The 17,739-nt window shown below is 40.9% G+C and overlaps 2 protein-coding genes across 2 annotated transcripts in view; one reads left to right on the top strand and one right to left on the bottom strand.

Annotated features, from left to right (window-relative positions):
- LOC114051539 (uricase-like) overlaps nt 1–17,739 on the bottom strand; it is a 120,710-nt gene that overhangs the window by 44,314 nt on the left and 58,657 nt on the right. The window lies entirely within an intron of this gene.
- The window catches only part of DNASE2B (deoxyribonuclease 2 beta), a 20,550-nt gene continuing 3,506 nt past the window's right edge, over nt 696–17,739 (top strand). Inside the window, exons 1-4 of the mRNA XM_027873946.1 lie at nt 696–841; nt 6,066–6,243; nt 13,897–13,978; nt 16,018–16,179. Coding sequence (XP_027729747.1) covers nt 729–841; nt 6,066–6,243; nt 13,897–13,978; nt 16,018–16,179 — 535 coding nt within the window. The 5' untranslated portion in view covers nt 696–728. The remainder of the gene's footprint in view (nt 842–6,065; nt 6,244–13,896; nt 13,979–16,017; nt 16,180–17,739) is intronic.

Genomic DNA, 17,739 nt, shown 5'->3' with positions numbered 1-17,739 from the left:
TTTATTACTACTTTAGAAAGGTGGTATCACATAGCATATAGAAAGCTGCCTGTAGAATCAGAAAGAACAAGGTTCAAGTCTTGCCTTTGACTCATACCTCAGACAAAATACTTTACCTCTCAAGGTCCTATGCTCTTTTGTCAGAAAATAAGTTTCAGAAAATTTGCTGATTGCATGGGTAAGGGATTTTCCTCATTAAGAAGTTTCCTACACCAGTGAAATTACAGATCTCATTCCCCAACCCCTTGAAATTATCATTTTACATCTGGTGAGGCATCTGTGTACCTATCAATGTATATTATGTCACTCATAAAAAACAGGTTCAGACCAGGTTGGGGATGGGAGGGTGGGAGAAGAACCAGGAAAGAAATATTGACTCAATATATATTTCTTGGCTTGAAAGGCTCTTTCTGATCCTCCACACTGCAGAAAATTTGCCCTCAAGGGTTAACTATATTTCCCCTCTTGTCCAGGCTTTTTGATGACTTTTCAAGGCAGGCAAACAACCCAGGAAAATCGCATCCTAAGTCACTTTGACTGCACTTGTGGTGGGACCACATAATTCTCCCAGATCCAGCCCATTCTGAAAGGGCAGAGATCCCGGACTGCATGACGAAACTGAATCAAAAAGTGGAGTCGACGGGTCTCAGAAGAAATACATTTTAGACACCCAGTCATCTTTTTAAAAGTTGTCCTTTCTGGCATTTCCTAGAGGAGGCAGACAGAAAATGACAGCGAGATTATTAAGCGTGGGCCTCACTGTGCTCTTTCTGAGCTCCTGCGTGCCCCTGGGGGCAGCTCGAATTTCTTGCAGAAATGAAGATGGTGACGCTGTAGATTGGTAGGTAAAGAAAATTCATAGGCTGGCTTTTGCAAATAAAATGCACTGGGCTGACAGGCAGATGAAGGGATTGACTGTGGAATTCTTGGGGTCCATTCTCTCCTCTTTCTCCCATCCTCCACCCTACCCTCCAAAAGACAAAGGGTTCACCTGCATTGATATTTTTTGTACACTGAACAGGAGTAGATGGGGATAGGAGAGAATTGCTTCCCCTTGTCACAAAAAAATCTCATGTAGGACCAACTCTGCAACTTATGATCCTGGTCTACACCTCTCAGAGGTGGCTGAGAAATGTAATGAGATGTCCATATAGTTGTATCAAGCCTTTTGCTTCTTTCCTCACCAGGGTGCTTCCAGGCTCCCCTTCAAGAAGTCTGAGGAAGGTAGAGAAAGGTAGTTTTCCTCTCAACATGGAAAATGGCTTTTCCCAAGAAGAATGGGAAAAATCTACATTATGGCCTACTCCCTAGTGCACTATTTGAATAACCTTGGTCTATAAGAGCGGCCACTGCAGCTGAATGGCATGTCATCGACACCAGATGATGTTCCAAGGTAATAGGATATAGCATTGCTTAGTTCAGATTGCAAAATCATCATGGATTCTCAGAAAGCTCTGATCACTCTTTGACGCTTTCTAATTGAGAGCAAACAGGATGATGGTTCAAAGGATAATAGATTGAGAGTTCAAAGGGACCCTAGAAAACATCGAGGCTAATCCTTTCCTTTTTTACAGATGAAGAAGGAAGGCCAAGAAAGATTATATTATTTACCCAAGGTTAAATGGGGAGTATGTATACAAAGTAATATTTGAACTCAGATAATTATATCAAATAACGTATGTAAAGCACCTTGTAACTCTTATTTAAATACTAGCTATTATTATTATTATTCAAAAGTCATTTATTAAGTACCAACAATGTACCAGATACTCCATTAGCTACTAGAGTACTAAAACAAGGATTCTTAATCTGGTGTCAATGAAGCTTTATTTAAATTTTTAATAGTTTGATAACTATTCCAATATGATAGGTTTCCTTTATCATTCTATGTATATTATTCTATACATTTAAAACCATGATTCTGAGGAGTCCCTAGGCTTCACCAGACTGCCAAAAAGGATCCAGGAAACAAACAAACAAAAAAGTTTAGAATCCCTGGACTAGAAGTTCCCTAAAGAACCTTCCAGCTCTATATCATCTTGACTTTTGGCCCTGTCATTTGATTTATGTAAAGTGGCACTAATTTAAAATTCACCTTTTTCATTCCCATGGGCAAAAGTGAATGTGGAGGGGCAACTAGGTGGCACAGTGGATAGAGTATCAGCTTTGGATTCGGGAGGACCTGAGTTCAAATCCAGCCTTAGACACATAACACTTACTAGCTGTGTGACCCTGGGCAAGTCACTTAACCCCATTACTTAGCCAAAAAAGAAAGAAAGAAAGAAAAAAAAAAGTAAATGTGGGAAAAAAAAGTGAAAAAAATTCCCAAAGCAAAGATGTCAAAATATCCTCTCTTGCCCTTGGTTAAATGCACAATAGACAAATGTCCAAGAATGAGATATCCATGAGCTAGGAGAGATTCTGATAGGGCAGAAACCTGCTTCCAGATTCTTTCCCTTTAGGGGAAGGTCTGCTTAGACCACATATGTGCCTACAGAAGGGTGTAATTTACTGGAGCGACGGAATCAATAGGCATCAAAGTTGGAGGACAAATCTTCACTTCTCCTGCTCTTCTTTCTCCAACGTCCAGCTGCTCTGACCTCAGGACCAGTCGGTCCCAGTTCCAGTAAAACATGGGGAGTTATCAGATTCTCAGCTCCCTAGATTGTTGATCACAACATCGTGGCTTCAGAGCAGGAAAGAACCTTAGGTATGATCAAGTCCAGCCTATGCATTTTACATTTGAGGAACCTGGACCCACAGGGTCTTAAGGAAGCTGCTTTTTTCAGGCATAGGAATTAGGGCTTCCTAGCAGACCTTGAAGTAGTTGAAATATCTTTGAGCATTTGAGTATACCTGGCCTACTCTGGGCAAATTTGCAGAGTATAGGGAAGCAGAGATTTACCTCCAGTAGGGGTTCTTAGTCTTCGTATGTCATAGACCCCTTTGGAAGTCTGGAGAAGCCTACACAGTCCTTCTCAGAATAATTTTTTCAATGCATAAAATAAAATTCATAGGATTACAAAATGGTTCTCAAAATTTAAAAAAAATCATGGAACCCAAGTCAAACACTTTTTTTTTTTTTGGTGAGGCAATCAGGGTTCAGTGACTTGCCTAAGGTCACAGAGCTAGTTAGTATCATGTGTCCGAGACCAAATTTGAACTCAGGTCCTCCTGACTCCAGGGCCAATGCTCTACTGACTTTACCACCTAACTGCCCTGGGTCGAACACCCTTAATGCTAGATTCATGCAGTGAGTTTTCTCAATTGCTAAGGAACTCAACATGCAGGCACAGTGACATTGGAATTAGGCCAGAAGGCTGTTTTTCTCAGGTCTCATAGTCCTCTCTACCTCCTGGGAGGAGGAGATAAGTTTATGAGGTAGGGAGACACAATCTTTCCAGTTGTGTTCCATTATTGATTTTAGATGGCCAGTAATGAAGAATATTGCCCACTTCCTGACAGAGGGGTAAGAGACTCAATATGCAGAATAAGAAGCATTTTGGGACATGGTCAACCTGGGAATCCTTAATGATGTGTATTTGTTAGAAAGGTTTGATTGTCTTTTTTTCAGGGAGAGGAGAGGTAGCAGAGAGAAAAAATAAAGGCATTTTAATTGAAAAAATCATAAAATTTAATTTAATTTTTAAAAAGTTGAATGCCAAAGTGTTGACCCCTGTAGACTTGCTGCTATCCTTCAGCATACTCAGGCCATCAGCCCTCATAAGGTACAGCTGCTCTGATAAGGAAGGAGGGTGTGGCAATAGCATCTTCCTTCTGGCCCTCCTTGCTCTGCATATTCTGAAGCTGAAACTTGGTAAGGGAAAACAGCAGCACCAGGGAGACATAGAGAAGTCACACTGGACTCCTGGATAATATCATACACTCGAGTTAACCTCAGAATGGCTGAGGAGGGGGGTAGAGGTGGATACTACAAAGAGTTAGGAATTGGGATCTGGGGCAAAAAAGAATATTATTGCCTAAGTGAAAGAAATTCTAAAAGAGAGTAGGGAGTGACAGAATTTGGTAATATGGGTATGGAGGAGAGTAAGAATAGATTGTAGGCATAGGGTGGAGAAGCCACCATATTTTACATCTTTTGATGAGGCTAATTAAAGAGAAGCCCTGAAGGTCCTTCCCTCCCCTTTACTAGAAGAGACCTTAGCATCTAGAAAGAACATTGCTTATTTCTATCCCTTTGGTCAGAAGCCTTTAAATAACTGATGCTCCATTTGTCATTTACAGTCATAGACTAGCCAATTACAATCCAATAAAATACTATATATACTGTGCTTTGCAAACCTTAAAACATTTTACACATATTAACTATTATCATATCCTAGTGAACTCAGCAAATAAACTTCACTAGGTGCACCAAATGGGAACACCATTATAGGCCAAACTGTTACTCACAATCATGTGCGTGACATTGACCCATAAAAAGTTGAGAATATTTTTAATGGCTGTCTCTACAACAAACAGTGATGACATCTAAAGTACATGGAATGAAAAGCTTTCAAAATATAGAGACCTAGAAAAGGAGATCAAAATCATGTCTAAATAGGATGAGCTGCTTATCAATCTTGTGGACGTCTGCTACTGGAAGAGGTCAGATGAGCTTATGTTGTTCATTCATTTTAGTCGTGTCTGATTTTTTGTGACCACATTTGGGGTTTTCTTGGCCAAGATACTGGAGTGGTTTGCATTTCCTTCTCCAAATCATTTTACAGATCAGGAACTGAGGCACACAGGGCTAAGTGATTTGCCCAGGGTCACACAGCTAATAAGTGTCTGAGGCCAAATTTAAACTGAGTCTCCTTGATTCAAAGCCCAATGCTCTATGCACTATGGCACTGCCTAGCTGCCCAAGCTTATCTCCTCATACTTTTATTCAATGATAAAAATCAGGTATTTTGAGGGCTATGCTGGCAAATGTTTAGCAACTGACTCCGTGAAAACACATTCAATTTTTATTAGTTTAATATGGATTATTAACATTTCTCTACCACTTTCTAAAGTTAAAGCAGTCAATAAAACAATAAATCAACCCCTGTTTATAGTGTTTGCTGATTTCCAAGGTATAAATGCTCACAAAAATTTAACAATCAGCTCTTGCTGAGCAGGGCAGGTTCTAGCACACCTCTGGGTATTTTGTTCACCTGTTTAATAGAATGATGTAGATAAAGTGCTGGGCCTGAAGTCAGGAAGACCTGAGTTTAAATGTGGTTTTAGACATTTCCTATCTGGGTGAGCATGTACAAATCACTTAATATCTTTGCCTCAATTTCCTCAACTATCAAATGGGAATAATAATAGCACTTACCACCCAGGGTTGCTGTGAGGGTCAAATGAAAAAAAAAAATACTGGTAAAGTGCTTAGCACAGGGCCTGGCACATAGTAAGTGCTTAATAAATGCTTATTGATGGACTGACTGACATATACATAGTTAAGTATGACATATGGTAATTGTAATAATATCTAACACATATAACTTTTAAGGTTTATGGAAGGTGATGTAGTAGATAGAATGCCAGGCCTGGAATCAGGAAGACTCATCTTCCTGAGTTCAAATCTTGTCTCAGATACTTACTAGTTGTGTGACCCTAGGCAAGTCTCTTAACGCTGTTTGCCACAGTTTCCATTTCTGTAAAATGAGAAGGAAGTGGTAAACCACTCTAGTCTCTTTGCCAAGAAAACTCCAAAAGGAGTCACAAAGAGTTGGACACGACTGAAAACTTACATGAAGTATCTAGGTTGACCCTCAAAACAACCCTGTGAAGTAGGTGCTATTATTCCCCTCTGTTTTACAGAAGAGGAAACTGAGTCCAAGAGAGGTTAAGTTATTTGCCCAGAGTCTTATTGTGGGTATTTATAGCTGTATTTGAACCCAAGTTCTCTTGACTCCCAGTCCAATACTCTATCCATTATTCCATCCTGCCTCTTCCACCAATAAAAGAGTCAGACAAAGAAAATTTGAGAGCGGTAGAATATTTTCAACTGTGGGAAAGCAGAGATATAGAGGAGGGAGCATCTGAGTTGAACCTTGGATCCTTTCCTTTTGCAGGTTTGTTTTTTACAAATTACCCCAGAATAGAAAACAGAAAAGCGAACGGAGTGGGTTAGAGTACATGTACCTGGATGCTGCCACTAGAAGGTGGCAGAGGAGCGAGAGTCTAGTCAATATGACCCAGAGCGTCTTAGGAAGAACATTACAGCAGCTTTATGAAGCGTGGGAAGCCAAGGTAAGCCAAACTCGGACATGATCTTGTAAGATCATGATGATGGAAGAGAAATCAAAACAAGTACCCTTGGGGCTTGGGATCATTCATTCATTCAGCTTTTTTATGTGCCAGGCACTGTGCCAGGTGGGGGGGATGGAAGATGAAATCGCACCATGTCTTCAAAAGGCTTATGATCTATTCTCTGGTGAAAAAAGACGGGAGTCTGTAGGAGTCCTACAGAACATAGTTTTATAATAGATGGGGGGGGGGCAAGATTTGGGTCACAGGATGATAGATCCAGAGCTGCAAGGGACCGTCTGGTCCAACAATGAAACCGAGCCTCAGGGAAGTTAGGTGATTTGCCCAAGTTCACATAGGGAGAGGAAGTTTGTTTGGTTTAGTAGATAGAAAGCTGGCCTTGGAAGAAAAAAGGCCTAGCATCAAGTCCTTTCTCTGACTTTGGCTTGGTGTCCATGGGCAGATCTTCAGTTCCCTAGGCAACTCTCTAAGATTATAAATTTCAGAGAAGGAGCTAATGTGTTATAGTGGAAGGAATCCCATTTAGTTGTAGGGATCAATCATCAGGGACAGTTTTTCTGGTTAAAGTGGGAGTTGAGGTGGGTTTTGTAGGAGGAGAATAATTTCAGCAAGGTAGAGGCACATTCTAAGCCCAGGAAGCAGTAGCAGCAAAGGCACAGAAGTGAGAAAGGACAGGGAAAGAACAGAGGGCAGGAAATAGTCCAGTTTGGCTAGAATGCAGAGTACGTGATGGGGAGTAGCATGAGACTAGCCTGGCTTGTACGAGCATCAAAATCAATTTAAGTCAGAGATACAAACTAGGCAGCTGTGTACAAACCTCTGAAAACCAGAGAGAAGACTAGAAGGGACGAGGACAACTCTTGAGGCCACACTGACTCAAGACCTTAAGGACTGGATTATCATACTGCATAGCAAGGCTAGGTTTAGTCAGATTCGGCACTGTGTCAATGGCATCCCTTGGCATGGGTGGAAACAATTCTCTAAGTAAGTCGGCTTGATGGGAAAGCTATTACTATTCACTTTGTATTTGCTATGTGATACATTTTTTCTAGTAGAAACAGAAGAAAAAATACTCCTTAAACACAAATATAAAACTACAGGACTGAGCCTCCATTAATAAGACATGAATCATGGGTTGTTTTTGCATTAGTACTGATGACTATGGGCTAACTCATTCATGAACCCTCTCGGGGTCACTCTCTTACATAGAAGCTATTTGGCACAGTGTATATAGTGCAGGACTTGGAGTCAGAACAATCTGTGTTTGAACCCTGCCTCTGACCCCTACTACCTGTGTGAACCTGAGCAAGTCACTTAACTTCCATTAGCCTCAGTTTCCCTATCTGTAAAATGGAGATAATAATAGCACCTACCTCCCAGGGTTGTTTTAAGGATCAAATCAGTTAAAATATGTAAAGCCAGGCAGAACAGAGGACAGAATAGCAGGCCTGGAGTCAGAAAGACCTGAGTTCAAATCCAACCTCATACATTTACCAGTCGTAAAAGTTACATAACCTTTATTTTATCAGTTTCCTCATCTATAAAATGAGGATAATAATAGCATCTACCTCCCAGGGTTTTTATGAGGATAAAATGAGATAATAATTGTAAGGTGTTTAGCATTGTGCCTTGCACATAATTAGCACTATATAAATGTTAATTACTGTTATTATTGTAGCATTTTGCAAACCTTAAAGCACTATATAAATGCTAGTTATTGTTAACTATGCATTTTTAGTATGGCAAGACAGTGGGTTAATGAGCTGTAGAAATGAATGAACCAAAGTGGCCAAAATGGAGACTGAATTTGTCACCTCAGATTTGTAAGCACCATGCTCTAACCATTTTGTGTTAGCACAACAAAGCAGGCGGGGTAGCAACTTCATCCAATTACCCTGGCTTCTTTCTCATGCTCTGATGACCTACACCAGTACATAAAAGCAAAGACTAGCAGGACATTCAGTGATAGTGTTTGAGACTAGCTTTCATGATTTTGATTTTGTAGAAGTTTTGGAATATGACAGAATGGAGACCAGGAGGACTTTGTTGTGACAGAGCAGCCTGGCTGCTGCATTCAGGTGTTTCTGAGCCTCCTTCTCTCCAAGTCTCAAATCTACGTCCCACCCATGATGTGTGTGTGTCTTCCAGGGGAGGCTTTGGCTACTTGTCTTGGAAAGAGAATTGATCTTGATGGCATGGGCTTTAGTCTTAGCTCTGACTCTCACAAGCTAAACAACCAGGATGATCATAAGCCATATCATTTCTGAGACTCAGCTTCCTCATTTGTAAAATGAGAATAATCATCTTTAAACTGCCTACTTTACAAGATTTTGATGAATGCACTCTGTAAACCTTCAAGAGTTTAGATGAGTGGATATATAACCACTATATATGAGAGGCAAACATGATATAATGACTAGAGAGTTGGCCTCAGTCTGGAAGATCTAGATTATATTAGGGATGCCTTTTGCGTATGGGTTGGAACTAGATAGATGCTTAGGACCTTTCCAACTCTCAGATTCTGTGATTCCTTGATTCTGGGTTCAAGTCTCACCTCTGATACTTACTAACCAACGAATGTGACACTAGTCTCTTAGCCTCTTGATGGTCTAACAACTAAAATTATCGGTGTATACAGAATAGGTATCTATCTGCATTGGTACAGGAAGTTTCCTTACCCAGGAGTTCCCTACACCAATGAAATCACAGATCCAATCTCAAAAGGAGCTATAGAAACATAACTCTTTTTGGTGCTGGGCCATCTTGGGGATCTACCTGAGGTCTGGAGCACAAAGAATGGCAGTGATGAACATGTCACAAAGCCAGTGACAGGAATACCTGTCACTCAGTACCTGTAAGAGGTACTCCTTTTAAGGCATTCCCTCTTCTCTCTCTTTCATCAAATCTGTGCTACCCTAGTGGCAACTCAGAGGACAGGGGACCCTGACATTGACCTAACAAATTCAATTTCACTCCCTTCAACAAGCATTTATTTCTTAAGCACATCCTTAGGCACTGGGAGATACAATAACAAAATGAAACAGTCCTTGCCCTCAAGAGGCTTATATTAAACTAAATTGACACTATCTCTCTAGCCAGCAGTGCTTAACTTGGGGTCCATAAATTTAAAAAAAAATTTGATATCTTTATTTCAATATGATTGGTTTGTAATCCTATATATTTTATTTTTAGCATTTAAAAATATTATCCTGAGAAGGGGTTGGTAGCTTTTGCCAGAGGAGCCCATGACACAAAAAAAGGTTAATATCTCCCTGCTGTAGGAACTTGTGTACAAACTCTGTGGGCATAGGTGGTTGATTCTTAAGTCAAGCTGCTGCCCCAGGGTGGCCTGCCTCCAAATGTTCCTATTCACCACCTGCTGCTCAGTGACAAAAGCCTGGCCTCCAACCAGATATGAGGAAGCCAACCGTAGGTCAACTGCTATCCAGTGGCACACAATCATATGTCCTGGTGTCAGGAACATGGAGCTCTGCCTCAGCTGCCTTTTGCCAATGCACAGAAAACACTATGAAATACAACAACTAAAGAAAATATCCATGTTTACCCAGGACAGTGTGCTCTGTGTGAGTTTGATCTATTCACCCGAGGCTCACCTGTCACCAGGATGGCCCTTTGAAGCTAGGATGCCAAGCCTGAGTCCTTCTTTGGGGAATCCTTCCTCTTAGAGTAATGCCTTTAGATCAACCATAAGAAGCAACATCTTTCATTCCAAGTCTCTTGACCTTCCACACCAAATGTAACTTTCTGGCTCTTTTAAACACATTCCCACCCCGCTGACTATCCCAGGAAGACATAGGTGAACGTCATGGAGGCACCTTAAGGATGGAGAGCACCTCATTTTTGCTTTTGTAGAGCCCCAGTAGCTATCCCATTGCTTGCCATATCATGTGCCTTTAGGATCATAGAATATTAGCTATAGAGAAGTAGATGATGATGATGATGGTAATGACGCTGCTGCTGCTGATGATGATGATAATGATCCTAGTGCCTGACATATCTTTGTTCTTAATGGTCACAGAATTATAGGTAGAAGGGACTTTAGAGTTCATCTAATTCAGCCCTTTCATTTTATAGATTAAAAAAAACTTAGGCCCAAAGAGAAGTGGCTTGTCCAAGATCATATAGGGAATGTGTCTAAGGTAGGGTCTGAACCCAGTCTTCCTGACTGAGTCCAACACTCTGCCCTCTGTGCAATGCTGCCTCCACTTAAAAAAATGTTTATTGAATTTAATTGTATTAGAGATAACTGTGGGGGAAACAACCAGCTTGTGAATCAATCAGTCAATAAACATTTGTTAAGCATCTTCTATATGTTGGACACTGTGTAAGATGTTGAGGATATGAAGACAAAAATACAATCATCCTTGTCCTCAAAGAGCTTACATTCTATCACAAAGACCCCCAAGCTTCTGTTATAGTCTACTTTATCAAAATGGATATTCCTTAAAGCAGGGATTCTTGACCTGTGGTCTATGACCTTTTAAAAAATATTTTGGTAACTGTATTTCAATAAAATTGGCTTCCTTTATGATACTTTATTATATATTTAAAAATATGATTCTGAGAAGGGGTCCATAGGCTTCATCAGAGGGGTGCCCAAGGGGCCCATGACACAAAAGAGGATAAGATCCTTTGCCCTAATGAAAGAGAGAAGTTGGATTTTGTAAAGACATTAAACTGTTCTGGTAAATTGGGCAACAATTGCATCCTTCCTGCCTCCCGACTTCACAAGATGAAAGCAGGGCTTTTAGTCATTATTCCTTTGAGTCATTAGGTGGGGAGCTGCCCATAAGAAAGATTTATGGAAATCATCTTTGTTAGTCATATCAAAAAGCACATCATTGGTACCTACCTGAAAGTCGGTGCTGTTTAAAACAGAATAAAAAAAATGTAAGATAAAAATCCCTGAAACATGGCAAGGAACAGTCCTCAGAATTACAACCTCACGAACTTGGCCTTAGAGACTCCCCTGGATGTTTTGAGAATGCGATGGTATTTATTTAATGGGAAGATTCACGCAAGGAAATGAAATGTTATGCATACAATTTCACTGTTTTTCCAGGCAGGAAAATATCAAGCTAAAAAAGCCAATGAAAAATGAACTGAAAAGAGAGTTTAAGGAGAAATGCTCCCATCTCAAAGGGAAATGCTTTATGGGGTGGCGTTCCATCCAGTATCTATATAGACAGTCATCACCTTAAGGACAGGTCCTCATTACCATTCCTTGGATGATTGTGATGGCCTCCTAACAAGATGCAAAAGTATTCTCTCTTCCCTGTTTTGTCTGTTGAATTTTTACACATCTTTTGAAGCTCAATTCAAATGCAACCTATTCCCTGAGGACAGTTACCATTCTTCCTGAAACAACCCCATGGGGGTTATTTCATGGGGAAAGCCATGGGAATCAGCCTGGGCAGGGCCCTCCCTGGGAGCACGGATGGGTATGGGTGTTGGGATGACAGCTTCAGGTTCTTCCCCATTTGTCCTCCCTGTGATGACTCCACAACACTACAAAGCCCTCTGTATTATGTCTCAAATGCATTTACCACATAATTTAGTTATCTAGTTAATCTACTAGTCTTATCCTGCTATTGAACTACAGGAAGGCAAGGACTATTCCCTCCCACACCTACCAGCCCCTAACAGTGCTCTGAACACCTCAACTTCCTACAGGAAATGGATAAGGCAATGGTCTCCTAAGCTAAGCATCATGGATTTGAGTCTCACTGAGGGTGGAAAATCCACAATAGAGGCAGCTAGATGGTTCAATGGATAGAGTGCCGGTTTTAAGATCAGGAAGAATTGAGTTCAAATCCTACTTCATATACTTTCTAGTTCTGTGACCTCAAGTAAGTTACTTAAACTCTGCCTGCCTCAGTTTCCTTATGTGTAAAGTGAGATTGACTTGGTGATTTCTAAGGCCCCTTCCAGTTCTAAAGCGTTGATCCTTTTCTTTTCTCCCTACTTGTTGCATGTGCTTTTTCCCTTCTCATATATAAACTTATCCATTTATGTGTGGCAAATCTCACTTCATCCAGTAGAATGTAAGGTCCTTGAGGGCGAGAACTACTTTTTGTCCTGACTTGGTATCTTCAGCACTTAGAACAGTGCTTGGCACATAGTCGATGCTTAATAGATGCTTATGGAATTTGGGTTGGATTGGATTGGATTGGACTGAACCACTGACATTTTGACTGATGTTTGTGAATTGAATTGGTTAAAGGAATACCTAATGAAGATTCCCCATTCAGTATAGAGAAAGGACCAGTACAGCTCTCTAAGGCGACGTCAGAGAAAGGCCAAGCACCAGTAGGGTAGTATATTATAGCCGGGAGAAAGCAGTTGTAGAAAAGTAATGCTATATTGATGATTAGCTCAATCTCCAAGCTCTATTCATAGCATACCTATATTGTCAGTGGGAAAAGCCCAGGCATCATCCCGGCTGGTTCTGCCTGCTTTGTTTCCTGAACAAATATTTAGCCATGATTTTATTGTATGTTCTGATTGCTTGATGACAAATCAGTCTCAAACAAAACAAAAACAGAAAAAGAAACAAGTGGAGAAAAGAGTGAGAGGAAGAATCCCTCCCTTGTCTATCATGGTATAAAGCAGTCAAACTGCTTGGTAGCAATTATAATAATCGAAATAAGAGCTAACGTTTATATAGTATGCTTGCACAGTGCTTCACATACATTATCTCATTTTATCCTTACGGTAACGTATAAGGCAGGTGCTATTATTAGTACCACTTTTTTACAAATGAGGAAACTGGGCTTGAAAAAAAGGTAAGTGACTCACCCATAGTCACACAACTAGTAAGTAGTTAAGACCAGATCTGAATACTTTGATAATGATCTAGTTCTGTTCATTATATACAAGGCCTTGCTTTTGCATTGGCTGTCACACATGCCTGGAATGCTCTCCCTCCTCATTTCTGCCTATTAAAATAACAACAAGCAACGATGACAACAACAACCATGACAGCAGATTTCTGGGCCTAGAATCAGAAAGACCAGAGTTCAAATCTAGCCTCAGGTGCTTACTAGCAGTGTGACTATTAGCAAGTTACATAACCACCGTCCACCTCAGTTTCCTCAACTGTAAAATAGGGATCATAATAGCACCTAACTCTCAGGATTGTTGTCAAAATCAAATGAAATAATATTTGTAAAGCATTTAGCATAGTGCTTGGCACATAGTAGGCACTTTATAAATGTTTATTAAATGACTGCTTATTGATTGATTAAAGACAGGGACTATTTTTGCTTTTTCTTTCTATCCCTGGCAAGTAGCACAGTAGCTGGCCTATAGTAAGAGCTCGGTAAATGCTTGGTGACTGATTGGCTCCAAGCCCAGCACTGCCCCCACTGCCCTAAGCCTTCACCCTCAACTATAGCAAGGTCCTGGAAGGGCAGAGGCTGGATGGCTCCCTCTGGCCTTCTCCAGAAGACTGTAAAAAGCTCTTACTGCTATACAAGCTGCCTCTTGAGGGCAAGAATGAAATCTCTAGAGTGTTCAGGAAAACTCTGCATTCCAAACCATGTAGGTAGCAAAGCTGTCTGCTGTGTCGGGGAAGATTGACCGTCTTAAAAAAAATATGATGTGTTTTTGCAGAACAATAGCACTGCCCACCTGATATATAATGACAATGGCCCTCGCTCCGTGGAATACAGCTGGAAGCAAGGGCATACAAAAGGTACGACAAGAGCCCGTAGTCTGTGTCTTCTGTCAGAGATGAAACTCACCCACAAACTTTTTTATTTATCTATCCTTTGAGATTCATAGAACACCTTCCCCCGAGAACTCAAAGACCTGTGCTAACAATTTCAAACCCAGCAACTTTCTGTGTAGATAAAGAAATACCTGCCCCGTTGGGGAGGGGTGGCAAGAAGGATAGTGAGGCAGGTGGTCAACTGGAGAGACCCTACCCCCGGGTGCAATGACATGTGTGCTAAGAGGTGATGATGCCTGGGCAAGGCAGCACGTTCTATCAAGAGGGAAGTTCTTACTGGGAGGTAGCCAGCTTCATTATGCAATATTCATTTGGATATCTGGTCAAACATTTTCCATTTCAACACAAGCCATAAGAGAGATTTAGAGCTAGAAAGAGCCTCAGAGGTCAAGACACTTCCAACCCTTCATTTTGCAAATGAGGAAACCGAGGCCCAGAAAAAAGAAGTCACAGGTAGCGCATGGCAGAACCATCTCTAAATCTAGTCCTCTTTCCGCTGCTCTCTGGGGTCTTGCATAGTCAGTCCACATCCACCCAGAGTCTGCAGAATCACCGAATTTGAGAGTAGGAAGGGACCCTAGGTGCCATCTGGTTCAAATGATTAATTAAATAAATCCTGGCTAGAACATACCCAGTAAGAAACCAACTGGTGACTGCTTGAAGACTCCTAAAGAAGGAGAGCCCACTCCTCTCTTGAAGCAGCCCATTCCACCTTTGAACAGCTCTAATTGTTAAGAAGACTTTTCTAACATTGAGCCTAAATTTTCTTCTTTGTAACTTCCACCCATAACTCCTTATTCCACCCTCTGAGGCCAAGCAAGACAAGTCTTATCTCTCTTCCACATGGCAGAGCTCCCCGTATTTGAAGATAGCTATCATGTGCCCCCTGAGTCTTCTCCAGGCTCAACAACCCCAATGTCTTCCACCTATCCTCATACGACAGAGACTCAAAACCCTCCACCAGCCAGGTTGCTTCCTTGATCCACTTTTTCCCTTTTGCAAATGTGCGTCCCCTGAAATTGAGTTACTGGTGTACAAGTAGGCAGGCTTCCATTATTCTGTTAAAGCGAACATGAATGCATTATGATTGTCTGCCCATTTAGTTGTGAGAGTAATAGCTCAAATCACATAAAAGAAACCACTGACATGCACTTATTAACACAGAGGGGCTTTTACACACTTCTGTGGAAAGCCTTACATCTCATAAGATTATGGAAAGAGATCCGTGTTCTTCTTTCTGGAATTTTTCTTATTTTCTTCCTAGAGATTTTATGTACAGATAATTCACTTGGATGGAGCATTTAGTCCTGCTCCCCATTTGCCTTTTGTGCCTCCTTTTGTGTCTTGGCACAATTGGGGCAACTCCTCCTACCCCCCACATGAGTCTAATTATCTTTAGGTACAAACACATAGACACAAATTGCTTAGAACCCTTTTTTCCATGTAATTTTCCTTTGGAAACACATTTCCCTTTGGCTTTTTCTCAGGCTTTTGGAAACAGCTGGGCAGGGAAGACACTTGCTTAAGCTTCCTTTCCTTTTATGAGGTCAGATTCCAAGTTAGCAAACTGCATTCTGCCAAAACAAACCCTCCCTGTGGTTTCAACATGGGAATCCTTTTAACTCTTCTTAGGGAGGCTGGCCACCTTCCTTCTCCAGAGTGGCTAGCTGTCTAAATTATAGGCAAAGTGATTCAAGCATAGATTCTTTTTTTGAAACCTACAAACATGTTACGTACTCTTTTTTGACAAACAGTGCTAAAGGAGAGGGAGGAGTACTTATTATCCCAATGAACCATTACCCTAAAGCTGAAACAAAGTTGGTCTATAATCAGCATAGTTTGAGTTTTACAGCTTTGGAGTGTGTTTTTAAAAGAAAGAGAGACAAAAACCTAGAGAGGCAGAGAAGTAGAGACAGAGGCAGATCATCAAAGGCAGAAACAGAGAGAGAGAGAGAGAGAACCTGAGTTTCCTAATTTATCTCTATTAACCTTATCTTTGACAGGTTTCTTGCTTTGGGATAAATCACAAGGATTCTGGCTGATTCACACAATTCCCGGCTTTCCTCCTTTCCCTGAAGAAGGCTATAGCTATCCATCTACTGGGAAAAAATATGGACAAATTGGTATCTGCATAACTTACAACTACAGCCAATTTGTGGAAATAGGTAATATGGGGCATAGTGGGTTCTGATGTGAATAAGGTACTTCTCTGTGGTAAGTTTCCACCCAGCTGGTTCAAGTATGTTATTCTCTGGGGGAAATTAACTTTGTAATTTTATGCCAGTCAGGCTCTAAAGAAAAGAAGAAGAAAATATGACCTGCCTAGGAACCTCAGGCCCTAAGTTCTTCTTTAACGAGTTAATACAACTGCGAAGAGTTACCTTCCTTTGACTTAAGGGATCCTGAAATGAAAGTAGAATCTAAGATTGACTTCTGCTCGGAAAGATAACATCTTGAGGGGAAGTAATAGGGGGAAAAAGAAGAAAGAGAAAAGTGAGTTGGATTCCTAATAAAATGTCACTAATATACACATGCCTTTGGTAGTGCCCCTAATATCTTAGAAAGGGAACGAGACTTGGAAGAAGCAATAGAAAGAGCAATGAATGAACTGGAGAGACCTGGGTTCAAATCACTCCTCAAGTAGTCAGTCGGTCAACAGGTCAGCAAACATTTACTGAGCACTATTTGCCAAGCAATGGGATATAAATACAAGCAGAAAGAAATATGATCCTTGCCTTCAAGAAGCTTCCATTCTAGTGAGGGAAGACAAAACACAAAAGGAAGCTGAAAGCGGGGTGGGGGTGGTAGCAAAGGCAGGGTAGAAGAAGTCCAAAGTGTGGCTCTGATGCTTATTTACTATGTAACAATGGGGAAGTCGCTTAAACTGTCTAAATCTCAGTTTCTTCATCTGTAAAATGGGGAGAATAAAATCTGGGGTACCTCTTCAGTGGGATCATTCTTGAGAATCAAATAACCTAATGTATGTAAAATGCATTGTAAACCTTAAAGCATTAAAAGGTCTAGTTATTATTGTGACATTGGACACGTAACCTAACTTTTCAGAGGTTTAGTCTGCTTATCTTTAAAATGGAGCAGCTAAGTAAGATGGGTAGAATGCTAGTGTTGGAGTTAGGCATTGACCTGAGTTCAGATTCAGCTTCTTATATTAACAGTGAGACTTTGGGTAAGTCATTTAATTTCTACATGCATAGGACTGGTGAGCTTCCAGACCTTTGGAATGCATTCCTTCTAGCCTGTCTCAGGGGAAGCAGAGTACCCTGTGGACTTTTACTTCTCTTAGGGAAAGGGGATGTGGTGGTGTCTGTTCTGCCAGGGTGTGCTGACTGGCACACCAGCCCTGCTCTCTGCATGCTTCCTGCATGTCTATGTGCCTCCAGACTCATCTAGTTGAGTCATTGATGGGTTGTGATCTGTGTTGGTGGGAAGTTTCCCATACCAGGGAGCTCCCCACATTGACAAAATCATGGATTCTTTGGTGTCTTTACATATCCATAAAATGAGGGTGTTGGACTCTATTATTGCTAGGATCATTTTCACTTTTAAAATAAGATGATTTTTTTTTTTACCATCATGATGCACCAGCAGTCTTCTTTATGGATGTTCCAGATGTCTCCTTAGAGACATCTAAGGAAAATCATTCTGTATCTATTTACTATCTATCTATCCATCATCTATCTCTATCATCTATTTCCAACATCTTGCTA

This window comes from Vombatus ursinus, unplaced genomic scaffold, assembly GCF_900497805.2.
Source record: "Vombatus ursinus unplaced genomic scaffold, bare-nosed wombat genome assembly UNPS02014803.1, whole genome shotgun sequence".
Taxonomy (NCBI): Eukaryota; Metazoa; Chordata; class Mammalia; order Diprotodontia; family Vombatidae; genus Vombatus; species Vombatus ursinus.
This window is presented reverse-complemented; position numbering and strand designations above follow the sequence as displayed.